This window comes from Bombus impatiens, unplaced genomic scaffold, assembly GCF_000188095.3.
Source record: "Bombus impatiens unplaced genomic scaffold, BIMP_2.2 scf_0010, whole genome shotgun sequence".
Lineage (NCBI taxonomy): Eukaryota > Metazoa > Arthropoda > Insecta > Hymenoptera > Apidae > Bombus > Bombus impatiens.
Window position 1 is genome coordinate 351,744 of NT_176429.1, and position 23,579 is coordinate 375,322.

The 23,579-nt window shown below is 34.8% G+C and overlaps 1 protein-coding gene across 3 annotated transcripts; it reads left to right on the forward strand.

The window, feature by feature from the left end:
• The first annotated feature begins 773 nt into the window (after positions 1-773).
• Positions 774-23,539, forward strand: LOC100746120. Of its 3 annotated transcripts, XM_033322864.1 has the most exons (4): positions 774-1,064; positions 1,132-1,290; positions 22,864-23,188; positions 23,342-23,539. In XM_033322864.1, exons 2-4 carry the CDS (start codon positions 1,269-1,271, stop codon positions 23,379-23,381), a joined length of 387 nt encoding a protein of 128 aa, XP_033178755.1. In that variant the 5' UTR covers positions 774-1,064; positions 1,132-1,268; the 3' UTR covers positions 23,382-23,539. The 3 variants fall into 3 exon arrangements, with proteins under 3 accessions (XP_033178755.1, XP_033178735.1, XP_033178779.1); XM_033322844.1 differs by having other exon boundaries at positions 774-1,290; XM_033322888.1 differs by lacking the exons at positions 774-1,064; positions 1,132-1,290 and adding an exon at positions 13,336-13,661.
• The last annotated feature ends 40 nt before the right edge of the window (positions 23,540-23,579 follow it).

Below are 23,579 nucleotides of genomic sequence, written 5' to 3' on the forward strand. Positions count from 1 at the left end.
CTTCGCAATATATAGATATATATTCAAAACAATTGTGTATCATCTCACCTGAAAGTCAAAGTGAGAGTAAATACAAAATACAACTAGTCACGTGGTATTCCAACTATTGGCTAATTAGTCGTTAGCAAATTATAATCTTCGGGGACAGCTTTATATTATTGGAGAAAATATTTAAACTGACCTGTTAAATGTAATATATTTGCTTGATACATCGTAACGGAAGTATTTGCTCAGTATAGCTCAATATGGACAAATGTATTCGATTTTCCAATTTCGGAAATTAATGTTCGAAAAAATAACGTTTTATTTTACTTTATTACAACCAGGCATGTACAACCAAACAGAAGATTATTTTATATGTGAAGATCAGTAAACAGTGTACAGAAGCTTTCTCGGTTTCCTTCCTGAAAAATTTGAGTTGGAAAATGTTCAATCAAAAATTAGTGCGCTACACGCATATTCGATGAAGTTTTAAATGCGGATTTTTTGAAAACGAACTAATTGTATTCTATATTTTCCATTTAGTTTAATTTACTTTAGTTTAGTATCACGTGATCTGCCACACTCCGTATTTTACAATTGAACAGTTGCAATATTGGTTTAATTATTTTAAATTTTCTTATAACATTTACAACGTTTAAAGCTCTATTCAATAAAGAATATACGTGTTCATTTAAAAAAATCATCTTTTAGTTTTTATCATTTGTATCATTCATCGTTCAAACCATAGCTTATACGACCTCGATTATGAATTCAATTCCGTTTTCCCTAGATCATATGGTTTTATTTACCTCTCCTGACTGGACTCGTTGGTGAAAAAGATTAGGTAGTGGCACAAATATCAGTCGCGGGGATTCACGACTGACGTTTACGGCCCTGGTTTCGAGGATCGTTTCGTTTGCAGTTGTATTCAGATAGTAGCCGTCTCAGAAGCCGGAACGTTTCGTGTGCACGTCTCAAGCGATAAAGTTACTCACAGCACGCAATTCTTTACAAAGAATCGTCAAGCAAATAGCCATTTGACAACAGGGATACTTGTCATCGAACAGGAAAAGGGATAGAGAGTACGCAGAAGTATTATCACGGTGTCACGTCTACGCGACTGACCGTTTCAACGACCGACTTTCGTAGGCGACATCGTTGAAAGACGTAAAACGAGACACTGGGGTACACCCGACAGGGCGATCCATCTGTGTCGATACACCTACGAACACCCGTTCAATTTTCACGCTAGAAGGCGGCCGTCCAGCAGGGCGATACCATTTTATATGACTTTTCTGCGACGTCAAGGTGAGTGGAAACATGGTATAGTAGCGATCGCCGATGTTCTATCTGGTATCGTTTCGTATACTTCCGACGCTAATTTTAGCGACCAGCCATTTTGGACACGAGAACGTGCACGAGATTCGCGACCAGTTTATTTTACACGGGAATTGAACATTTCTACCGTATTCTAATCTTTTCTTCGGCTTGTTCCATAAGCAAACGTACATACATGCATACCACGTTTCATCTTCGTCTTTTACTCGTCGTATCCGTTTGTTGCCTTTCATATCACAACGACGTAACGTTGGATCGATATTGCTTACCGGATTATTGAACGCACCGAAACGGATAGTTTCGTCGCTTGAGTGAACCACGAGATTGCGATAACGTGCGTATAACGTAATATTTTGATGAATCATGGTTTAATATATACAATGTACATTTCGGTGGTTATGGGAAACGAGTGAAACAAAGTTCGAGAAAAAATACGAGATGTAATGTCTTAAAAAGTAATATTAGGAAGAGGTGTTAGAAGCGGTTATGTGTTTAAAATTTCTTCATTCGTTTCTTATATCTTTTTGTACGTTTGATTTATTTCGCATGATTTAAAAAGTGCTATATCATCTATACTAAATTAGCAATTATAATAAATCGTATCACGGAGAAAAAATTATTTTTTAAATTAACCGGTATACATCGAGCCATGTATTCAAACTTTGGTACTGTCGATAAAAAGAACAGGTTCGTATAGTTGTGTATCACTGTCGAGTTTGATTGTTCTTCCATCACAATATTACATACATGTTAATATCGACTTAAACGATTTGTCCGTTGGTGTTTGTATCGAATCATCGACTATCCGTACTTTGTACGTTTATCACGATCGACCATATTTCTTCGATATAAGGCCATTATTTTTGTGCGTTTGCATGTTTCAATGTTTACCGATCGAGATTCGAGGAAGTGTGTACCGAGTGATTTCCAAAAATAGATTGAAAAATTGTATAAATTATAGAGTTACATCGCTCGTTCCTTCTTTATCGGCAAACAAAGATCATCGGAGAAATTTCTGTTTTCTTTATTTGTAAATACATTTGAAACCATACGCTTCCTTTGTTGTTGAAAATATTAGTTGATAAAATATTTATATTTTTCTACTATGTCGTTTCAAATACATCCATATTTTGCTATTTACGTAACTTCTCTTTCTCGTTTGAGAGATATCGTCGTGTAATAGTAATTGATGGAATTTTTTCCTCGCATATTAAGCAAATAAAAAACACGTGTTAAAATTTACCATTGCGATATTACTCCTGTCTCTTTCTACTCTTGCGTTAGCGTTGATAATTTCTTTCTGAAGTTCCACGCGTTATCCAGATGAAAATAATCTAACAAGAGGTCTTTATCTGTAACGATGCTTGTGGTTCACGATCAATGACGCTTTTTATTATTATTTCTTGTAGCCGAACAGGAAGTACAGCTGCGAAGGATTTCTTTTACAATTTCTTACTTGTATTGTACTAAAAAAAAAAAAAAAAAAAATAAATTTTATACCTGTCTCTTTCTACTCTTGCGTTAGCGTTGATAATTTCTTTCTGAAGTTCCACGCGTTATCCAGATGAAAATAATCTAACAAGAGGTCTTTATCTGTAACGATGCTTGTGGTTCACGATCAATGACGCTTTTTATTATTATTTCTTGTAGCCGAACAGGAAGTACAGCTGCGAAGGATTTCTTTTACAATTTCTTACTTGTATTGTACTAAAAAAAAAAAAAAAAAGATAAATTTTATAACACGTGATTTTGTAATTCTTAAATAAACTTATGGTGTCACATTATTTCAAATTTAAATGGTATGTATTTATGTACAATATCGCAAGTAATTGATATTTTGCTTTCTCGGGGAAAAACGAACGATATCGGAATTAATCGGACGCGATTAATTAACAAGATCGCGAAAGGTTAACTCTCAATTCGATGTTTGGCTTCTTACAATATTTACATTTTGATTTCACTTTCCTCTGGATATACATGACCTGTTTGCGTCTAAATCGTTCAATAAACATTATTTCAATGATTCTTCATTCCTGTAAATATTTTATAGTATCTAAATTGTATTTCTGAGAGTAATATTCCCCAAAGTACACTAGATATGTATAAATTGTGAAATTTTTAATAAGAAGATGGTAAATTATGCATATAAAATTGTAGTAGAATATTGTGCTTGAAGTATTTATAAATTTCTTGTTAGGAGCTGATCATCATTTTAACAAGATACTCTATTGGCAATTTATTGGAAAAGGTAATTTCACTGACGAAGATCAAAGCGAACTTTTCTAATTAGCAAAGAAAGTAGAATCGAATGAACCATCAAATTAAATAGATAAATGTTGCAATAATGAAATATATTACCGCAACGGACAGTCAATTACATAATCCGCTTTCTTTTTCTTCTTGAAAAATTCATTCGCATTTCCATTGCTTTTACGTCGTCATCGCTTTTTACTGTAAAAGAAGGTTCAAAAAATATCTAAAATGAGTGTGTCGTTGAAATGTCATGTTGCAGACAGATAACATTAATAACCCCTATTCATATTATATTCTCTGTTGTATAACATTTATGTTATTCTTAACGTCTATTGATTTATTCATAGGAATATCGAAAAGACCTTGGCTTCGATATTACTATATATTATACTATAATATTATTATTAGTACAGTACGAAAGGTATATATCTGTCTGTAACTGAAGCTAGTTCTGATTTGCTCTTTGTTATAGAAAACCTCCAAAAACGAAAAAAAAAAAAATTAAAAGAAAACGAAAGAACAGACCATATATAAATAGAAAAATGAATCTTTGTCAAGATTTATTGTAAATCTATATAAAAGTTTATATTTAGAAATTGTAGATAAAATAAAAAATAAGAAATAATTCATGGATAAGAGAAAAAATTAGTTCTACAACATTGTTGATTTACTGGCTTTGAATTGTATATTTTCTTCCGGTAATTAATCTGAAAATGTGTTTCTACCTACGTATCGGTCCAACTTTATTCCATCGTTACGTGATGTTCGATCATCAGAACACGAAACGTCTGCTTTCGAAACGGATTCTTCGAACGGACTCGAGTAATCCGACCTTTCGCTCCCTTCGCGTATGCTCGCCTTATTTTTTCCATTTATCTGCGGCTTAAGATGGCCTGCTCTGACCCTTAAGCGTGCATAGTTGCTCGATAGCGATGCAAAATAATACCTCTTAATCAGTTCCTCTCAGTGCGACCCGTGGTTCTCAAACGGTGTTTCGAGATTGCCAACCAGTTTCCTTTAATCGTAATCTGATCCTGCTGAGATGCTCGAATTGTTATGTTTCGTTCTAGCTCTTATCTCGATAAACGAAAAGATCTTTTAAGACTATGTTTAACTCGCGACTAAAATGATTAATCACGTATATCAATGACGATTATTTTATATTTTCCTCGAGACGATTCGGACAAAGAAGAAGAAAGATCATTTGCAATATTTCTTTGATAAATAACGACGTGAGAAATGAATTGATATACTTGGCCTCTCTATATCTAGCTGTTGAATCAGATGTTAATTTCTAAATCTTTGGATTTTGCAGATTAATCGACATACACAGGAATATTGCATTTATCGTAACATCGATAGTTTACATATATGAAGTAGAATCTATGCAGCAATCTAGTATTACGAACCATAGATCTTGCTATAGTTTGCTATGAATTTTCCAATCTCAAAAAACAAGTTGCTTTCAATGTTTACATCATCATGAAGAATTCATTCATTCTTCTTTGTAGTTTATTTTCTCTGCGATTCATTCGAAAAATAAACGATACTCCAAAAGTAGAACACTTTTATTAGAGAAACTTCTAAATTGGTTAAATAGATCCATTTGACGATAGCTTTATGATAATACCACCTTGTGGGTGTGGAAAGGAATTTCTTTCCATCGATGTTCCAAGAAGAGTAAAAGTTTCAAATTAAAGTATTTATAGTACGTAATACGATAGCAGTTCGTTGATCCTTAATGGGCTGATAGATTAAGAATGAAAATATCCAACTAAAAACACGAAATACAAACTTATTTTGTATCTTTGATCTTTACAATTTTGACTTATAGTTTATCTTGAATTGAATCACACGTTTCGTTCGTTCGTTCATTCACAAGTACGTACATAGAAGATTTACGCGTTTGGTCAAGGCTACGATGTCCGTAATCTCGTTTTCTTCGCCGATTCAGGTTCAATAATCTCGCGAATCGTGCTGGAGAGCCTCTGGAAGGTCGGTGTGAATGACTTGCTCTCGAAGGGAAGCGGTCATCGAGGATCGACGAGTAGATAATTAGATCGTTTATTGTGCAGCTTGTTGTTGAATCTATGTATTCTTCTTAATTCCACCGAGACGATTGATCGTCTGCTCTTCGGTTGGAAATCCCGCGCTTTATTGTTTGAGTGAATTTATTTCGAATAAAATTCAACAGAATTTTTATGATATCGTTTTACAGCTGTACGAAATTAACACTAAGCTATAATGAAATTACAGTAATTATATCAGAAGCAATATTTACAAACTTAAGATAAAAAAATGCTCAAAAATGACCAAAGACAAAAATCGGAAGAAAAGCAGATTTTATTACGTATATAACTCGATCGAGGAAAGATCATAAGATTCATTGAAACATAAATACTTCTTTCCTTCTTTTTATGTCGTATGTCAATATACTAAGAATACAAACTTCTGAAAAATGTTAAAAGAACGACTATTTAGAATCGATCTCGATTAACCGGCTCTGAACGTAAATCGTAATTCGTATATTAAATTGGTATAACACGATCCCGTAAGATAGCCATTAATTAGTCGCAGGAATTTTCCTGCACCTTGTATTCGTGTATTATCCTTCGCTTCTTGCGTTATTTATTGGAATCGATCCGGTCGTATTCCGTACTATCATGCCGCTCCATTTCCCTTTATCCCCTTTATGCCTTTTATCGCCATCTTCAAACTCTCCCTTTTCCATTTTCTTCGTCTCGTTCTTCTTCAATTTATAACTCCTTTTCTTCGATTATCTTGTACTTTTTGTAGTGGAATTGAATATCCTAGATAACGACGGTGTTTTAACCCTTTGCAGACGCTCTAGAAGAGAAGTATTGGCGCGTACAGTTGAGAAAATATACACGTTGGACGTTTGCGTTATTCATTTTCGAGGCTTGTATTATTTTCAGTTATATTATTTAGTTCAATTATTTAGTTCATCATCATTGTCACTAACTGCGAAGGCGACGGCACTAGGGGTGGCGGAAGCCGGATTCTTACCGGCTAATAAAACCTCCAACGGGCGGGACGGTAGAGACCAGTGCGAGTTGATCGTCGGGTCCCCTGGGTGCTTAAACACCAAAAGCACTTTTACCAAGCACTCCCAGAAAGTACACCCACAACAGCGCAAGGGAGCTTGCCTGTTGTATATTACTTTTAAGAGAGATTTTGGCTTTTTCATCTTTTGCAAATATATCTCGAGGATTCGAGGATTCGAACTCGCGATGCGTCGTCTTCAGTTCTGGGCCTTAACGAGCGTAGCTGGTTGTAACATAGTTTTATATATATTTTTTTTTATTTGGAAGAATTTTACAATCATTTCTCGTTGAGAATTATAAGTAAATTATTCTTGCGTGGTACTGTAACTTGGATTATAAGAGTTTATAGTATGTTTGATTCTAGCTGAATCTAATGTTCAAATCTAAAGGGTATTGTCTTTTTAGCCTGCGGATCTGATCCGTCGTGTCAAGTAATTGGGCAACTAATGGATTTTGGTGGTTGTTAACTCTTATATTATATCCGTTACTGAATTTTGATATTTCTTCTTTAACTGTAGGTATCTGAAGGTCGCGATGTAAATGAAAGACTGAAATTCGTTTTGACTCGACCATCGTCCTACCTCGTGAGTTTACGTTAAACGGAAGATAAAATTTCGCAAGATCTATAATTTTCTTTCGTCAAAAACATAATACTGTTTAGTTTAGATTATCGCTCGGAAAAATAGACGCACGCTAGCCACTTGAAAATAAGTGTCCGGAACTGTGAACAGATTCGGGCGGCTATATACCGACACGCGTCCGCAAAGTGTTAAAACACGTTGCAGATATTATTTTTACGGCGACCCATATTTTCTACCGTACATTTTTGTTTTAAATCGTCGTAAAAAAAATTGAGAAGGGAGGAACCCGCGATTTGAATACCATTGACGAGTTTCGTTGTTGAGACGTGGCATGCAACTCGCTCAAACCACGGAAATAAAATTGCTGCGTCTCGTGCTAGCGTAAAATCGTAAAACTTGTCCTTGCCTTTCGTCTGTTTTTTTCCACGTACTTGACCGTGACTTGGTCTGACCATCTCAGTTTAGAAAGAAATACGCGTCGTTTATCTTCAACCTTACCGTATCAAATCTTCGCAAACCATTTCATTCAATTTCTTTCTCTCTGCTTTTTAGAACGTTATTTTTGCTGTAAGTTGTTGATTCCTTTGCTCGGCTTAAGGCTTAATCGAGGCTATAATTAATATGGCGCAAGAGGGTAAAAAAACACGTGCAAAAAAAGAACGAGATTCGTCCCACGATGCAAATTTTATGCAAAGTTGAAGGGATTTCCATCTGTTTTAACGCGTCGAGTTAATTGGGCAGAAACGGCTATCATGTCGGTGGAAAAACAGTGAATCTAGCCGGGAACGAAACATCCGAGAAATTTGCATTTATGTCGACGACGCGTTCATAAATTGATAGAATAAATAAAAAGACTTGTAAATATCGTAACGAATATTTTACTTTGGATATCTTGCGTATTTTTCCAACGTTTCTGTATTTTTCAATTTTCCATAAATACGAAGTATCGTTGTATCGTTTAAAAAGCAGACGGTCTTGCAAACTTTCCAGCGCCAGTGCATTTTCTATGTTCGAGATATAGAAACTTGTCACACATTCAGCAACAAATTAACAGAATTCTATAACGTGTAAAAGACAAAAGGATAAGTGAATTTATAGTAAACTTATATGTTTGCCGGAGAATTCGTATTATTTAGCCATAAAATATTCTTATTCGCGTTTAGAAAGTTCCACGTGGCATTCGATCGAGTGCAGAAAACCTTGTAAATTAAATTTCTGATGCAAGAGTTGTTTGAGAAAAAGATTCGCATAAATTATGCCGATTGCAACGATATTTCAGGCACAGGTATCGAACAGACGGTCGTAAGCGCAAGTTCCCAAATATATCTTCCATATATATCCCTTATGTGTTCTCTCGCCAACCTTTCACTTCTGATAAACAAGGTTAAATTTTAAATCACCAAAAAAAGACATTATATACGTTGAGAAAGATCATGGAGCTCGATACACGCGAAGGCGGTCAACGCTAGTTTCTAATGTTAGGATCACGAGAAAGAAACGGAAAGTCTGACCTTGTCGTAAGATGCAGTTCGTGGAAAAATAGTCGACACGCTGGATATGGCGCACCGGAAGTTCCGTGTGCTTGTATGAATTAGCATAGAACTATGTTTCGTTGCGTCATTTTCGGGGATGCCCGAAATCGCAGTTGCTCGATCAACGCCGTTTTTCACGTTCCGCCTACTTCCTGTCATCTCAGCCTCACTCCCAACGATCGAATATTCCTCCAAAAATTTTACGCACGTCCACGTCCAAGTATTCTTCTTCAAATCGATCGTTTAAAAAATTAAATAAAAAATAAAAAAATCGTATCCGATGTATTAGGTTGTCAGAAAAAGTTTCTTTCGTTTTATAAGGAAATAATAGACGCACGATGTTCCTTGTTTTATATTAGTTTATTGAATTATGCACGAACATGATAATAGAAACAGAACGAAATGGATCAATAAAATAATATAAAATAGAAACTGTTGTTCATCTATTATCGACGATCTATCATCTATTATCTTATGAAACGAGAGAAACGTTTTGGACGAACTAATTATATTATACAACATGCTATTAATTAACTAATTGATAGATATATTTGTTTTTTGGTTAAATTAATTCTAACGCTAGGAACGAGTGGTTGGTTCGGTTATAAATTTTTGACAAATTGTTCATTTCCTTTAGAGGTTTCGTAATGCGTACGTATTATCTTATCTTCCACGGAGGAAGAGTATTATTACGATAGAGTGTCGTAAGAAACGCGCGAAAGCGATAAATGGCGATAGGATTTTTAAGAAGATTTTTTGCAAAAGAGAAATTGATTACGAAGTGCTTCGATTGGATAACCGGTCTTTTCACAGAGCGAAGAAGCATAATATTTCATTTTGGGGGAAAGGGGGGAAAGTGGAATAAAAATATTCTAAAAAGCATTTGTTCGTTAAAATATATTTCCTTTGGCTAGATGCTTTCTAAGACTTCTGTACTTGTTCCACGTGACATTTCACGTATCGTGGAAATTATTTTCTTCGCTTTGCCCTTGCGCGATTAATATTTTTTTATTTCAAATGTCTTATACGCGTTACATCATGCAAACGTTTAAACGTAAAATATTTTGTATAGCTATCGATTGTTAAAACGACATTTCATATGAGTCACTCTCAGATCCGAAGATAATATCGTTTATGAATCACCATATAAAAACAGGATGGGATACCATGTAATTCGAAACGTATATACAAAAGATATCGTATCATTCCTCTTGTTGATCCAAAGTGGAATTTGCAAATATCCTGTCTGCGAATCATGTACTAATTACAGTCTAACACTGTATGTGAAACATCCTGTATAAACAGAATACGTTACACAATGCAACGTAGGAATACGATGTGACGCTACATATAATCTACCTTATGTGGATTGTCCTCTATGTGTTACCATATAGATCGTGCTATACAGTCTATGTAGTTTATTCTATACAAATAAAACACTAGATGTAATCCATTTTACACGAATGTCCTTAGACATATACGGTAGAACGTTTTACGCGGATCACTCTGTAAACACGGAGTACGTTATACAATTCACGATGCAATCTCAAAACACTACAGAAACGCATAGAATAACATGCAAACTGTGCTGCGATTGTACTGCAAGCTGTTGAGGTCACGAGTGACAAGATTTACTTCTACGTCTCATAATGGCTATTCTATCTTTCCAGATTTCAATTAGTAGACGATTGCCAGACGGATAAATTACAATAATCGTTTAGCACCACGTAATTTAGAAGTTACATAGAAGTACCATATCATCTACATTGTTGAAATATTATTTCACCTATTTATTATACTTTTCTTATTTATTCTTTCGATAATAATGAATTCAGTGATAGCAATTGTTATTTCGTGGATCTAAAATTGATTCTTACGACGCAAATGGAAAACAAGTTCAATCTTGAATCTTGTTATGCGGATACAGGATTCTCTACTCATCCAACGAATATGAATCGTCCTGTATGTACATTACAGTGAACGTATTAATTTAGCAAGTGTATACGCTAATTTGATAAGTAACTGTAATTATAGACAGTGATATTTTTACTAGTAGAAGTATACTAGTATAGTTTAAAAAGTAAGCGGATATATTTACAAGGAATGAAGAAATTATACGCTTTCACCGTAATGTTGTGCATCATTAACCCTTTTACTTCCTCTCGCCACTTTTCCATTTTTCCAATCGAATATTGTACTTCGTTAAACTCGAACGCGTTCAACGATTTTTCCCCTTTATCAGTTCTATTAATTCGGAATTTGCATGAGCTCGATGTGAGTCACGATCAAACGCCTAAAACCGCGCGCCTGCGCCCACGATAACAGGCGAAACTGTATCGGCGGTAATGAAACGTTCGAGCGGCATTGCAGGTCGAAGGGAACGAAATTTGCATAAGGAGAGCCGCATGCCGTGTTTTATCGCCGCGAATCTGTCTCGGCCGCAATATGTCTTCCCGCGACGAGTCGCGTACGATCTAGCCTTGCCTGAAACATATCGGTGGAAATCGATCGTTACCAGAAAATGCATAATGCATATCCGTCAGTTCGCTGGATAATAAACGGTCCGCAGAATGCATAACCGCGTGATCTGTTGCACGAACAAGCGGTAATTTTTCGTCGTGCGTGAAAAATGGAGAACCGGACTCGTTGATGGACATTTTCAGCAATCTTATTGCGTTTATTACCATTTAGTCTCGTGCTAGTCTTTGATAATTCATCGTAGGACGATCCAGAGACTTGTGAGATTCGAAGTATTTAATTAGACGCGATAGAAATTTAATTTCCATACGCAATGACTTTTTATTGATTTTTATGAACATTTGCAGAACGATTGCTAGGAATTCAGTATGGTTTACGATTTCTCGTTTCTCTGTAATATATTTCTATTAGTCGGTTATCCCGTGAATATGCAAAGCGACCGATATATTCTACGTTATGAAAAGGAGGCTGCGCAATGTTTCTTATAACAGAAATCCAAATTCCTTTGAAATCCGTAATTTACTGGTGCAAGATTTCTCGTTATCGTTTGTCGAGCTCTAATCAAGCGGTTAGTTGTGATCAATAGAAGCAGCTAACGTTTTCCTCCTATCCTGCAGAGGAAATACAATGCACAGTGGTCTTGGTAACCAAGGATCGCGGTTATTAGATTTGGCCCAAGATTATTCGGTTATTATAGAAATTCCATTTGGTTTGACCGAAGTATTTCATTAATCATTCTGTCGTTCACTGTATCTCGTAATTATAAACACAGTCTAAAAATGTTAACTATTATACAATTACGAAAGAAAAATATCTTACTTGACTTTGTTTTTCCGATGGATATAATCTATTGTTTTGGACAGAGGAAATATTTCGTTCCTTATCATGTTAACCTGTAAAAATATGTAACACAGTGTAGAAAAATTGAAAGTTCTTGTATAATTTTATTCTGCTTCTATTCTACGTAGTATTCGATCAAATTTTTGCTACATCTTCAATCTGATTCTCCACATTTTTTTTTGTATTTATTATTTTGGTTATATTTCACATTTTAATCAGATGGAGAGCATATTCCGAGTAATATTACTGTTACGTGATGAAAATCGGATATTACTGTTTCCATTAAACCTACATTATGGTTGAGGAACCATTCTGTGCTTATCCAATTTAATCATGAAGCTATCCTACATTAAATCAGGAGTATGATATTATCATCGCAATTTGATCAATAGTTTTTTTAACAAATTCACTTAAGGTACATTCAAAATATACAAAGTACGCTAATGTTAGTAGCTATTTATTCTCTGTCCAACCAAGAACATGACGTAACTAGATTTTAATTCAAGTAAATCTCAACCCACTAATAAACTTTCTGTATATGCCACAAACGAGAATCTGGTTAATTTATTCTGATCCGCTTAATAAGATCTAAGACCGAACCTAACCTCAAACTTCTTTCTTGCTTAACCAAAACTATTATCGATATTATCGATTCGAGTTTCAACCCCCTCAACATTCCAACTAATTCCACATAATGCATCCCATAAAATCGGCCAGTACAACAATCCTTACAGATCATTACGTGTCAAGCCTAACCTAAAAATTTCTTTCTATTCCTATATCTCTTAATATTCTATGATGGAAAAATATCTCGTTCCATTCCTCGTATCCCAATTTTCTTATTTTCCTCTCATAATCGGTCAAACGCAAGTGAGAAAACTCCAGGAAGCATGATTCGCCAACATGTGGATCTGAACCTAACCTAAAAATTCTCAATCTCCCATCATTCTGTGATGCAAAAATATTATATTCCATCTTCCACGCGTGTCGATCGACTGATCCTCTTACCCTCGTCGCATAACCAGTCGAAACACGCGAGGGAACTCCAGGAAGCTTGGACTCAGCAGCGCGGTCCTCGTGGCGAAAGATCGTCGAGGTCTGACCTTGCCTGACGCGCGTAATCGTAGCAGAAATTCCTCGTCGGGGTTCGTTACGTCCAGATCGGGGCAAGTTTCGATCAATATACGGCGTATCCTCGGCCGGAGGACGCGTGCGCGCCTCGTCAGGCCGATCCGGGTGCCGCGAGCGAGCGAACGCGCACGACGAGGATGACTCGAGTTACGACAGCCGGCAGAAAGCACTCGTCCAACACGCGTGTCGTTCGCAATACGTCGTGTCGTAACGCGTATCTAAATTCACGTATAATAATAATCCCTCGATCGTAACGATAATAATTGACAAATTTACGCGAGACTACGCAGGATCGAGCGTTTTTTCTCGGGCTACCAAACGGAAACCGGCCAGTTAAACTCTTCCTCTGTCAAACTCTCCCTACCTCTGGCGAGAGTCTCGAGGAGGATATAGGGACGACTCGACCACCAGCAGCTGCAGCCACGGTCGCAAATCACGACTTATGCGTCTGTACCGAGCAGGTAAAGATCCTCCAGGCCCTGCTACGCCTCCGCACCCGCTCGATACTCGTTCCTGGGGGCTCAGGCTGCTCGTTGCCTCTACAGGAGGATCTTTTTTCTCTCGATGCTTCTTTCGACATCTTTCGGACACTGGATCGTTGCTCGAGATCTTTTTATTTCGATCCTTTAAGACGTGGTGTTTAGTATCTATAGGTGTGTAAGAAGGTTGGGTTTGGTGATAAGGTTGGACTTGGTTTAACATCCGTGGAGCAAAAGATGCTCTTTTTCGAAACTTTTGGAGAATCAGAATCGGATTCTTTTAAACTAGTGGTGTTTTAGGTAGATGCGACAATTTTGCGTTTCGTGATTTGAAATGTGAGAAGGTTGAGTTGAACTTGGTTTGGTATCTACAAAGTGTAAGATGATCTTTTCAAACCTTTCGAGGGACCAAAATTGCATTCTATTCGATCGGCAGTGTTTAAGGTAGATGTGAAAAGGTGGCATTTGGTGAAAATGCGAGAAAGTTGGATTTGATGAATTTTGATGAAGAGGTTGGACTCAGTTTGAAATGCATGGCATTACAGTAGGTACTTTGGAACGTGAAGTCATAATTGATGTCGTGTGGTAGCTTTTCGTTCATTGATCCGAGATCTTTTGAACTGCGTAGCGTGCGTTGACGTGGCCTCTTTCGCATTGTATCGTTCCGATTCTTGGTATATATCGGAGAGTAATCGAAAATTGGATCGAATTTAGTAATTCTGTGATTACGAATAGATTTTATACCATCTTTCTCGAATATCTTAATTTAGTCTGTGATTTCTTTAATTTTGTTGGAAGTTTGCATCAATGATTACTGCTTTTCAATGTTCTAGTCGTAAAATTCCATACATCGAATATTTCTTGAAATTCTTTTAAAAAGACTGTGTTAATTAGACTCCCAATTTACACAGATGTAATGCTCAGATCTGGTAACTTTCAATTATTGCAATAGCAAATTTTTATTTTGGGAGCAATATTGATCTTGTTGCTTTAATTTGTAATTAATTAACACAAATGACTCTTAACTATTATACTAACAAATTTTCGACCATTCGCGGTCTTCTAAATCCTAAACAAATCCATCTGGAAATTTTTTACAAATAACGATTCGACCTAAACGTCTTGAAACACTGTCTCGGCACTGACGATTTTTCCAAACTGCTATGCCGTATCCTTAAACTTTTAGACAGGTAGAAAAATCATCGCCAAATGCTTAATCTTGAAACAATGACATAGCTACGATTACCTACTAATCGCCATCGTGGTTTCCATTCATCCGGGTGTTCCGGGTCTCTTCTCCTCTTCAGTGCCACCTCCTACGAGCAGCGTAACGTGCATTGACGTGGCCTCTTTGCGCATTCTGTGACACGATGCAACGTGACCGTGCGCACCGGCTCTCTGCTATTTCAATCGCCATATTCCACCACGAGGTTCATCTACGCGATATACGCAGATTACTATCTGAATATCATATTATCAAACGTATATCTCCAACAGGGTGAATTTCATCTTATCGCGCCACCAATGGGAGTGGTTTCGCACATTTTCGCGTCGATGAAATTGCTCGATAAATGATGGCGATCGCATCAGTTTCTGTGATACCGTGTTCTCTTCGTTCATTCTCTTGCCGCGTGTTAGATAATTTTTTCCCCTTGTAGCTCCAACATTTTTTTATATTATACGATTATATATCGTACGATTTTTTTATATTATCGACCAGCACACTTTCACGGTGCACAACTTTTTGAGATAAAAGGAGAGATTATACATATTTGTCAATTTATTTATACCGTGATCTTCCTTTTTCCATATTTTATAATTATATATGTTATAATTATTGTTGGTGTGGCGAGTACAATGCGTTAATTTTTGTGATTTTCTATTCTATGATTTTGTGTGGGAGATGATTAATCTTTTTCGTTTCTAAGCCTATGTTTTACTCATTATCTAGGAAATTGTGTGTGGGTACTAATAACGATTTTAGTCGTCGTTTTATCGTTAAAGTGCGTAATGCTAGTGACCTGGTAGTATCTCCTGTTTTCTATATTTATTCTGTTATGAAATATTTTATCTAGAATAATTTTCCACATTAACGTAGTTCGATCGTTAGAACATCTAACGCCGGTGACCTACATAGTCTTCTATTTTCTATATTTTACTATTTATCTACGATACTTTGCTATATTGCCCTAGTTTTATCATTACAATGCGTAATGCTAATGTTCCGCATAATTGTTGCTCCGTTAACCTTATCGGTACGAAACGCTTAAATATGCGTCCAAATTTCCCCTTGTTCTTTGATCGACCACAGATTCATGATTGATCCAACCTCTGCTCGAGAACAACTATCCAATCATTTTTTCAATCTTCTCAATGCTTGCCTTCTATGGTTTGGAATTCGAAAGATTCTCTTGACGAAAGCCGAAGAATCGGTGAATGCGAACTGTCTAAGAATCAGTTCACGAGGAGATGTTTTTATCGATCTGTTTCGACCAGGTGTCTGTTGGTTCGCCGACTGATAGCTTGGGGAATAAACAATTGACACAAGAGGCGCGGGTTCGAAGGAAGTGGGTGAACGTGACGTCCCTTTGAGCTGTTCCTCCTGGGTTAAAAATGTTAAAATATCTGGCTCCTCTTTATCTACCCGCTGTGCTCCTCCGTATGCCCCGTTTATTACACGCGTAAACCGTACGAAGATTGTTATAGACATTGAACACTACAGTTGAATTCCATTCGTCAGAATAAAATTCTATTTAATATATACAATAATTAACTCTTCGTTGGTATTATTGGTGGAAATCTGAGATCAGATGAATTACAGTGTTATAATTTTATAGCCTAACAGCTACATTGATGTGCAAAAATCTAGAATCACATAATTTTTTCATTTTATATTCCAAAGGCAGCATCTTAAAAAATTTTAACTAATATTATATATTTATAATAGACATAGTACTTTCGTACTTGATATTAATTAAAATTCTCTCAGAGTATTGCGTTTGGAACATAGAGAAAAATCTATTCAGCTGGATATTTTTTCCACATCGCCGTAGCTCTTGCGCTTCAGACGCGATTCTATCGCTTTAATTTTGCTTCGGAAGTTTTATATATTTTTGCATTCTTTATGTTTTTACATAGAGTAATATACATCGTGTAGTTTGGCTATTATCCTCTAGACAATATTACATACGCTCTTCGTATTTTTAAATATTTCCATATATTTGAATTTTCTATAAATTCACAATCCTAGTCTAGCCATTGTACCACTGTAATGTTTACCACTGTAATAATTTGTCTGGCCATGTAATTTGGTAATTGATGTAATTGCTATTCGCCATACGCGTGCACGAAATTCTCTTTCTACAGAGATGGGAGAGAAGCTCATTTGACAGCTCGACTAGTATTATATTGATAAATGGTTATTGATACGAAGCATCGCGGTTAGAATTCTAAGCCGTTATTTTACGCCGCGTGCTGGACATCGGACCGCTCGATACACACGAGTGCCTGAATATTTTAAGAGGAAACGTTGATAAAGTTCAAGAAGGTATTCAATCCTGAGACATTTGGGATTTTACTTGAAAAATATTTTTTTCTTTTTTTTTTACATTTTTAATCCACCATCATATAAAATCATTAAATACGGAAGGAAAATTGCTTATGTTCTATCGTCTCGTTATTATTATTTTATCTTCTACTAAATATAGGAACGAAATTTTATTACACTTTGTTACTATTTATGACGTTTTTTTATTAAATAAGGAAACAAAATGAATAGGGAAAAATCAGAATCGATAATATGAAATGTATCGAACAACTGGAATAAATATTTGTTTAATCTTTTTGCTACATAAAAGTAGAAGAGGAGAATTGTTATATCTTGTTGTGTTGCATTATTGCTGTATTTCATATTAAATAAAAAAACAAAATTCATTACATTTTATCATATTTTTATTAGTTTCTATTGATCGTATTTTATATTGATTGCAGAATTTATATAAATATCATCATCGATATGAGGTGAATAATATCGGAATGTACAGAATGTCGCGTTTAGTTTGTACGAATTTATTCGATTTGCGAACTCGATGCTTCCTTTGTGTGATTAATTCTCTCGCTATAAATACATGTCATTGTGAATATCTGTAGCTACTGGACATCGAATATTAAAGCAATAATTGTTTTATGATAACGATTATTTATCTGATAGATTATCGATGCACTTGAAACTCCAGTTTGTCATACTGCGTTTTTATATTATCGAAATGAAAAGATTAAATCTCGTAATCAGTTACATATGATATTTTATATATCGAACGTTTCATTTCTACAAGGTTACATTTTATTGAAATTTTAATATAACGTTACATTATACTAACATAACACAATATAAAATTATATAAAAATCAAGAGAACTTTCGCATTTTTATGTTATCGCAACTTTATAATTCAATCTATGATTACAACTAAATATTTGAATTAAGCAACTCTTAAAAAATGTAGAACACAAGTGGTGAAATTTTTAATTTGAGGATACTGTGGAAAAGCTAAACTTTGATAGACGAATTTGTGTCTTATATGTTCAGATACTACGATCAGTACCATTTTTGTAGATAATATAGACTAGTATTATCGTCCTGTGTATTTTATAACGTCCTATTGTATTTCCCTTATTTTTCGAAAAAATATTACAGTCGTACCATTTTTCTACATTTCCACTTAATTTATCACCGTAGCTGGATATTGCAATCCGCTGTTATAAATTTCAATATCCGTTCCATCATAGTAACTTTCTATCATAATTTTACACTCCAATCCATTGTTGCAACTTGCTATTTCAGCTTAGCATTTCAATTTCGCATTTCAACACTTTTGCTCGATGACATAATACAACGATAACAAGCACTTTCACGTACACCATTCTGCGGCTTTTCCTTCGCCATTATCATGCCATTTAATTCACAACTTCTCTTGGAAAATACAAATTTGTCGTACAATATAAAACCATTACATTGGAACGCATCTCCTACGGTCCATTGGTCTGCGCGGATACAAAGTTAAATATAAATCAGAGAAGAAAATCGTAAATGAAAATTCAAGAATAATACGACATTTCGTTCGCCATTTTACGAATCTGTAAGGATTTCGAAGCAAGGAGAAGCATAATCAACGCGAGGATTAATTCTCCGTAATCGCAATACGAAATAAAAGGTTTCATTGTAAATTTCCGCGTTACGTTGCTTCGCAATTGGAGCGTACACGGGCGAAATAACTTTGCTCGTCGTGGAAGACTTTCATGCAACGTTCGCGTTATCGTTTATCGTTCTACGAGGTTTAAATTATTAACTTTCGGTCGAGTCTTCTGTAGAATATTGATCAGATCATATCCCACGTTCTGTGTATCGTTTGCTATATTCCATTCTCTGTTTCCTCTTTTCCTGCATTCTAAATCAAATAATCGATTTTCCTAAACCCACTTCCTATATCCTATTATCAGAAACGCATTACGAGTTACATAACAATTACAAGGGAAAACAAATTTATTTTTGAGTGGAAATAATATATATTTGACGAGAAAGAAATCGTCACTTGTCAGAAAAGAAATTCGCTATTTCACAAATAGAAATTCCAAATGCAGTACTTCGTGTGGTACACCCTATATATACGTAACCGGAAGCGTGGTTACGGAGTTACGAGCCATGTCTGGCTTCTTGTCGACAATGATCGCGTCGATATTACGGTTAATACGCAACCACGATTGTTTTCTATCGGTTTCTTGTTTTACGTGACAGGAGGATTATCCGTGGAGCTTTCGAAATCTCAAACGTAAATCTCGCGAGAACGTTAGAATGTCATCCCCATTTCGAAGTAGAAATATTACTCATCATTTCGGTAGAAATACAATATTATATTATCAAGCTGCGAATGTTCAAAATTGAAGATTCAAAGATGCATATAATGCACATGATATGCAAAAATATACACGGTGGTTGGTAACTGGTGGTACAAGCGGAAAGGGGGTGATACTACGCGAAAAAAGAAGTCGAAAATATAGAATAAAAATTTAAAAATTTAAAAATTTAAAAATTTAAAAATTTAAAAATTTAAAAATTTAAAAATTTAAAAATTTAAAAATTTAAAAATTTAAAAATTTAAAAATTTAAAAATTTAAAAATTTAAAAATTTAAAAATTTAAAAATTTAAAAATTTAAAAATTTAAAAATTTAAAAATTTAAAAATTTAAAAATTTAAAAATTTAAAAATTTAAAAATTTAAAAATTTAAAAATTTAAAAATTTAAAAATTTAAAAATTTAAAAATTTAAAAATTTAAAAATTTAAAAATTTAAAAATTTAAAAATTTAAAAATTTAAAAATTTAAAAATTTAAAAATTTAAAAATTTAAAAATTTAAAAATTTAAAAATTTAAAAATTTAAAAATTTAAAAATTTAAAAATTTAAAAATTTAAAAATTTAAAAATTTAAAAATTTAAAAATTTAAAAATTTAAAAATTTAAAAATTTAAAAATTTAAAAATTTAAAAATTTAAAAATTTGAAAATTTGAAAATTTGAAAATTTGAAAATTTGAAAATTTGAAAATTTGAAAATTTGAAAATTTGAAAATTTGAAAATTTGAAAATTTGAAAATTTGAAAATTTGAAAATTTGAAAATTTGAAAATTTGAAAATTTGGAAATTTGAAAATTTGAAAATTTGAAAATTTAAAAATTTAAAAATTTAAAAATTTAAAAATTTTAAAAATTAAAAAAGTAACGTCAATCGAGACAACGATCTACAGTGAGATCCATTATAACGAGACGTGATAAAGTGCACGCGTACCAAGCGAAAATTCAAAGTCGATTTTCTCGGAAACAAAGCCTCGAAGGAAAAATTTTTATTCTATATTTTCGACTTCTTTTTTCGCGTGGAATCACCCCCTTTCCGCTTGTATCACCAGTTACGAACCACCCTGTATAAAATATCCGAAGTACAGCGATCGTTATGATATTTAATGGGCGAAGTAAATTGAGATTACGGTCTACTTATCGCTAGTGTTTAAAAAAGAAAAAATTGCTACGATAAGACGCGTAATATTTGTAAAGAAAAAACATCTATAAAAGAAAACAAGGAGAATCGTGGAAGAAAAATATTTTAAAGAATTTCACGATAAATCTTTGCTATTTTTAGCATAAACTTTTCAAAGAAAATTGATCATAAATTAGAAAAAAGAAACGCGACGTTGAAAGAACGAAGATTGCAGAATATTTATGCAGAACATTCGCGGAGAGTTTAATTCAGTATACGTATCACGATGGAAAAATCCGAGCTCGACGTCAAATATCGTGGCCTGATTTTCGGGTCAAACCGTGTGGCCAATTTGACTGTATGAGAAATTAAAGTATAGATTGGTTGCCGTGTAGGTTTACGTAACACGCCTGTGCTTATCGTATAAATCGTAATTGTATCTGTAATTCGATCGCAGTTACGTTAATGCCCGTTATATACAATAGAAGAATCGTATTAATGCACGTAAGATCTCGAGGAAATCTTGATGTTATTCAAGTAATCACGTGATATAAACATTTGTTTCATTAGAGAACAACCAGAGTAGAATTACAATGATGGACTATCGTTACTCCGCACGCGAAAAAATGTCTGTTGAATTTTATTATCTTGGCGCAAGAAATTTGACGATTCGTTAAGCCGAATTTACGCTGGTTCAGTTTGTAGAAACACAGCGGAAGAACGCTGCTTTCGGCGGATGAAACGAGGATGATAAATTCGGTTTTAGACACTTTGTTTAATAATAAGTAAAAATTAGGATCGAGAGTAAAATCTATAAATTCAAGTCGAGATATTTAATTATTTAATCATTTACTCATCGATAAAGTAGAAAACCAGCCGATGTTTTGCAATATTTAACATGTATAAAGAATAAAAATTGAGTGATATATCCCGTTATTCCTCTCAAAGCATTCACCAAACTTAATTTTCTAACTCAATACTTTTCAATTTCTTCGATATCTCGTGTGATACATTTTAGGCTACATATTCCAGTGACTTGCACAATATTCTTTTTCGATTTATTACAAAAAGGAAATATATTAAATTGTAATTTTATTTTGGATATTTTATATATTTTTCTAAAATATATGTATCCTATACATTGCTACAAATTTCTCATAAATGCATCAACATGCGCAATCTACTAATAACATTAGTTCAGTCGCGTAGCTTTCTGCAAGTCACGTAACGTGATAAAAGGATAATTAAAAAATTCTGTACTCGAATGATAAATTTTTCCATTAAATATACTATCGCCGAGCTGATGCAGAAAACACTTCAAAAACGAGTGGATCCATATCCCGTTATCCTCAATCGTCTTTTGTCATACTTCGTCGTTCAGTTGTTTCATTTTTGACCGACGATGCTCATCGAAGGATCCTCGTGGCGTCGTTTCCGGTACTCATACCTCGAGACGTTCCTCTTTTTCGACCAGGTCCGCGTGTGATTTTCGCTATCATGATTTTCGCATGGTCGATCACCTCCGAACATCGGCTGGACGATCGTTAAATCGCCGCGAACTAAATGATATTAAAAAACACCAAGCAAAATTCACGAACGATCGACAAAGAAATCCCACGCACAAATGATCCACGAGCCATATGTTGAAAATCATCCTCCGATGTTCCTATTTTGCGAACGGTTTTAGTAGGCCCGACTCTTTCCATGTCTGCGAGGCGTCCCACGTCTTCTTCGGGTTGAGATGATTTGGCTGATTGAACGTAGGTTCGTTTTTAGTCGTCTTCGATGGTGAAAAGAGAGAGGGGGAGGGGAGAGTATGTTTTTGATGATAATAATTGAGGTAATCCTTAAAATATTAATTTTCAATTTCAAATGGCCAATTTTTATTAGGTTTCCTTTGATATTAATAAATGGATATAGCGAGCCGTTATGTTAATATTTGACGGTAGCTGACGTTTTGTTACTTTATCCAGCTTCCGAGAAAAGATATTATTCTGTACAATTGAGTAATGAAATTGGAATTATAAAATATAAAATATATTATATTAATGTTTATATTGTATTGTATTAAATGCATGAAATGTAAATTAAATAAGTTTAGAACTTAGAGATTGCTTTTCCTCTACAGTAAATGATTAATTGGTTTTTGTTTAATTTCAGAAACATTCAGGATATCATCCAGAGGGAAAGGATCGGTGTACAGCAAAGGCGGCGGTAGTAGGACATTGTCCAAGCGATTTTTAAAAGGCAACATCATCACTTTCGACCGGTCTAATCGTTCGTTACGAGCCACTTGTGAATTAACCACACCAACCTTGTACCCAGGCTTTCTTAGGGGCACAAGCAACGGACAGGCAGCGTGTATGATCATTGAAGACTATCCCCCTCTGCCCACCAAACCGAGGCAATATTTGCATCAAGATACCACCCAACGATTTCTAAATCATTTAGTCCTGCCTAAGCACAGGACCTCAAAATTTTCCAGGTTAATATTTAGGGTAATAAATCGTATAGACATTAGCTCATTAGTCGTAAGGGACATTAGTCTCTGTAGACATGATCTGAATTTATGAAAATTATTACATTATATACAATTCGATTCAAATATTGAATTTTTAATACGTACTTTAATTTTTAGTAATAGGCATCGGAAGCTACAGCCGTTCAGAGAAACGTGACTGGCGTCAGCGGGTAGTGCGGCACACGTTACCGCAGACAACGAAAATCACCCTGACTCGATACGTAACGAGCTACCATCGGGTAGCCATTGCCTGGCAACGTCGCTGCACAGCAATCAAACTGCCGCTGGAAAACGTGGAAAGTAGATCCAGGAGGACGAGGACGAAAACGTTACCTACTTGAACGTCAAAAGATTA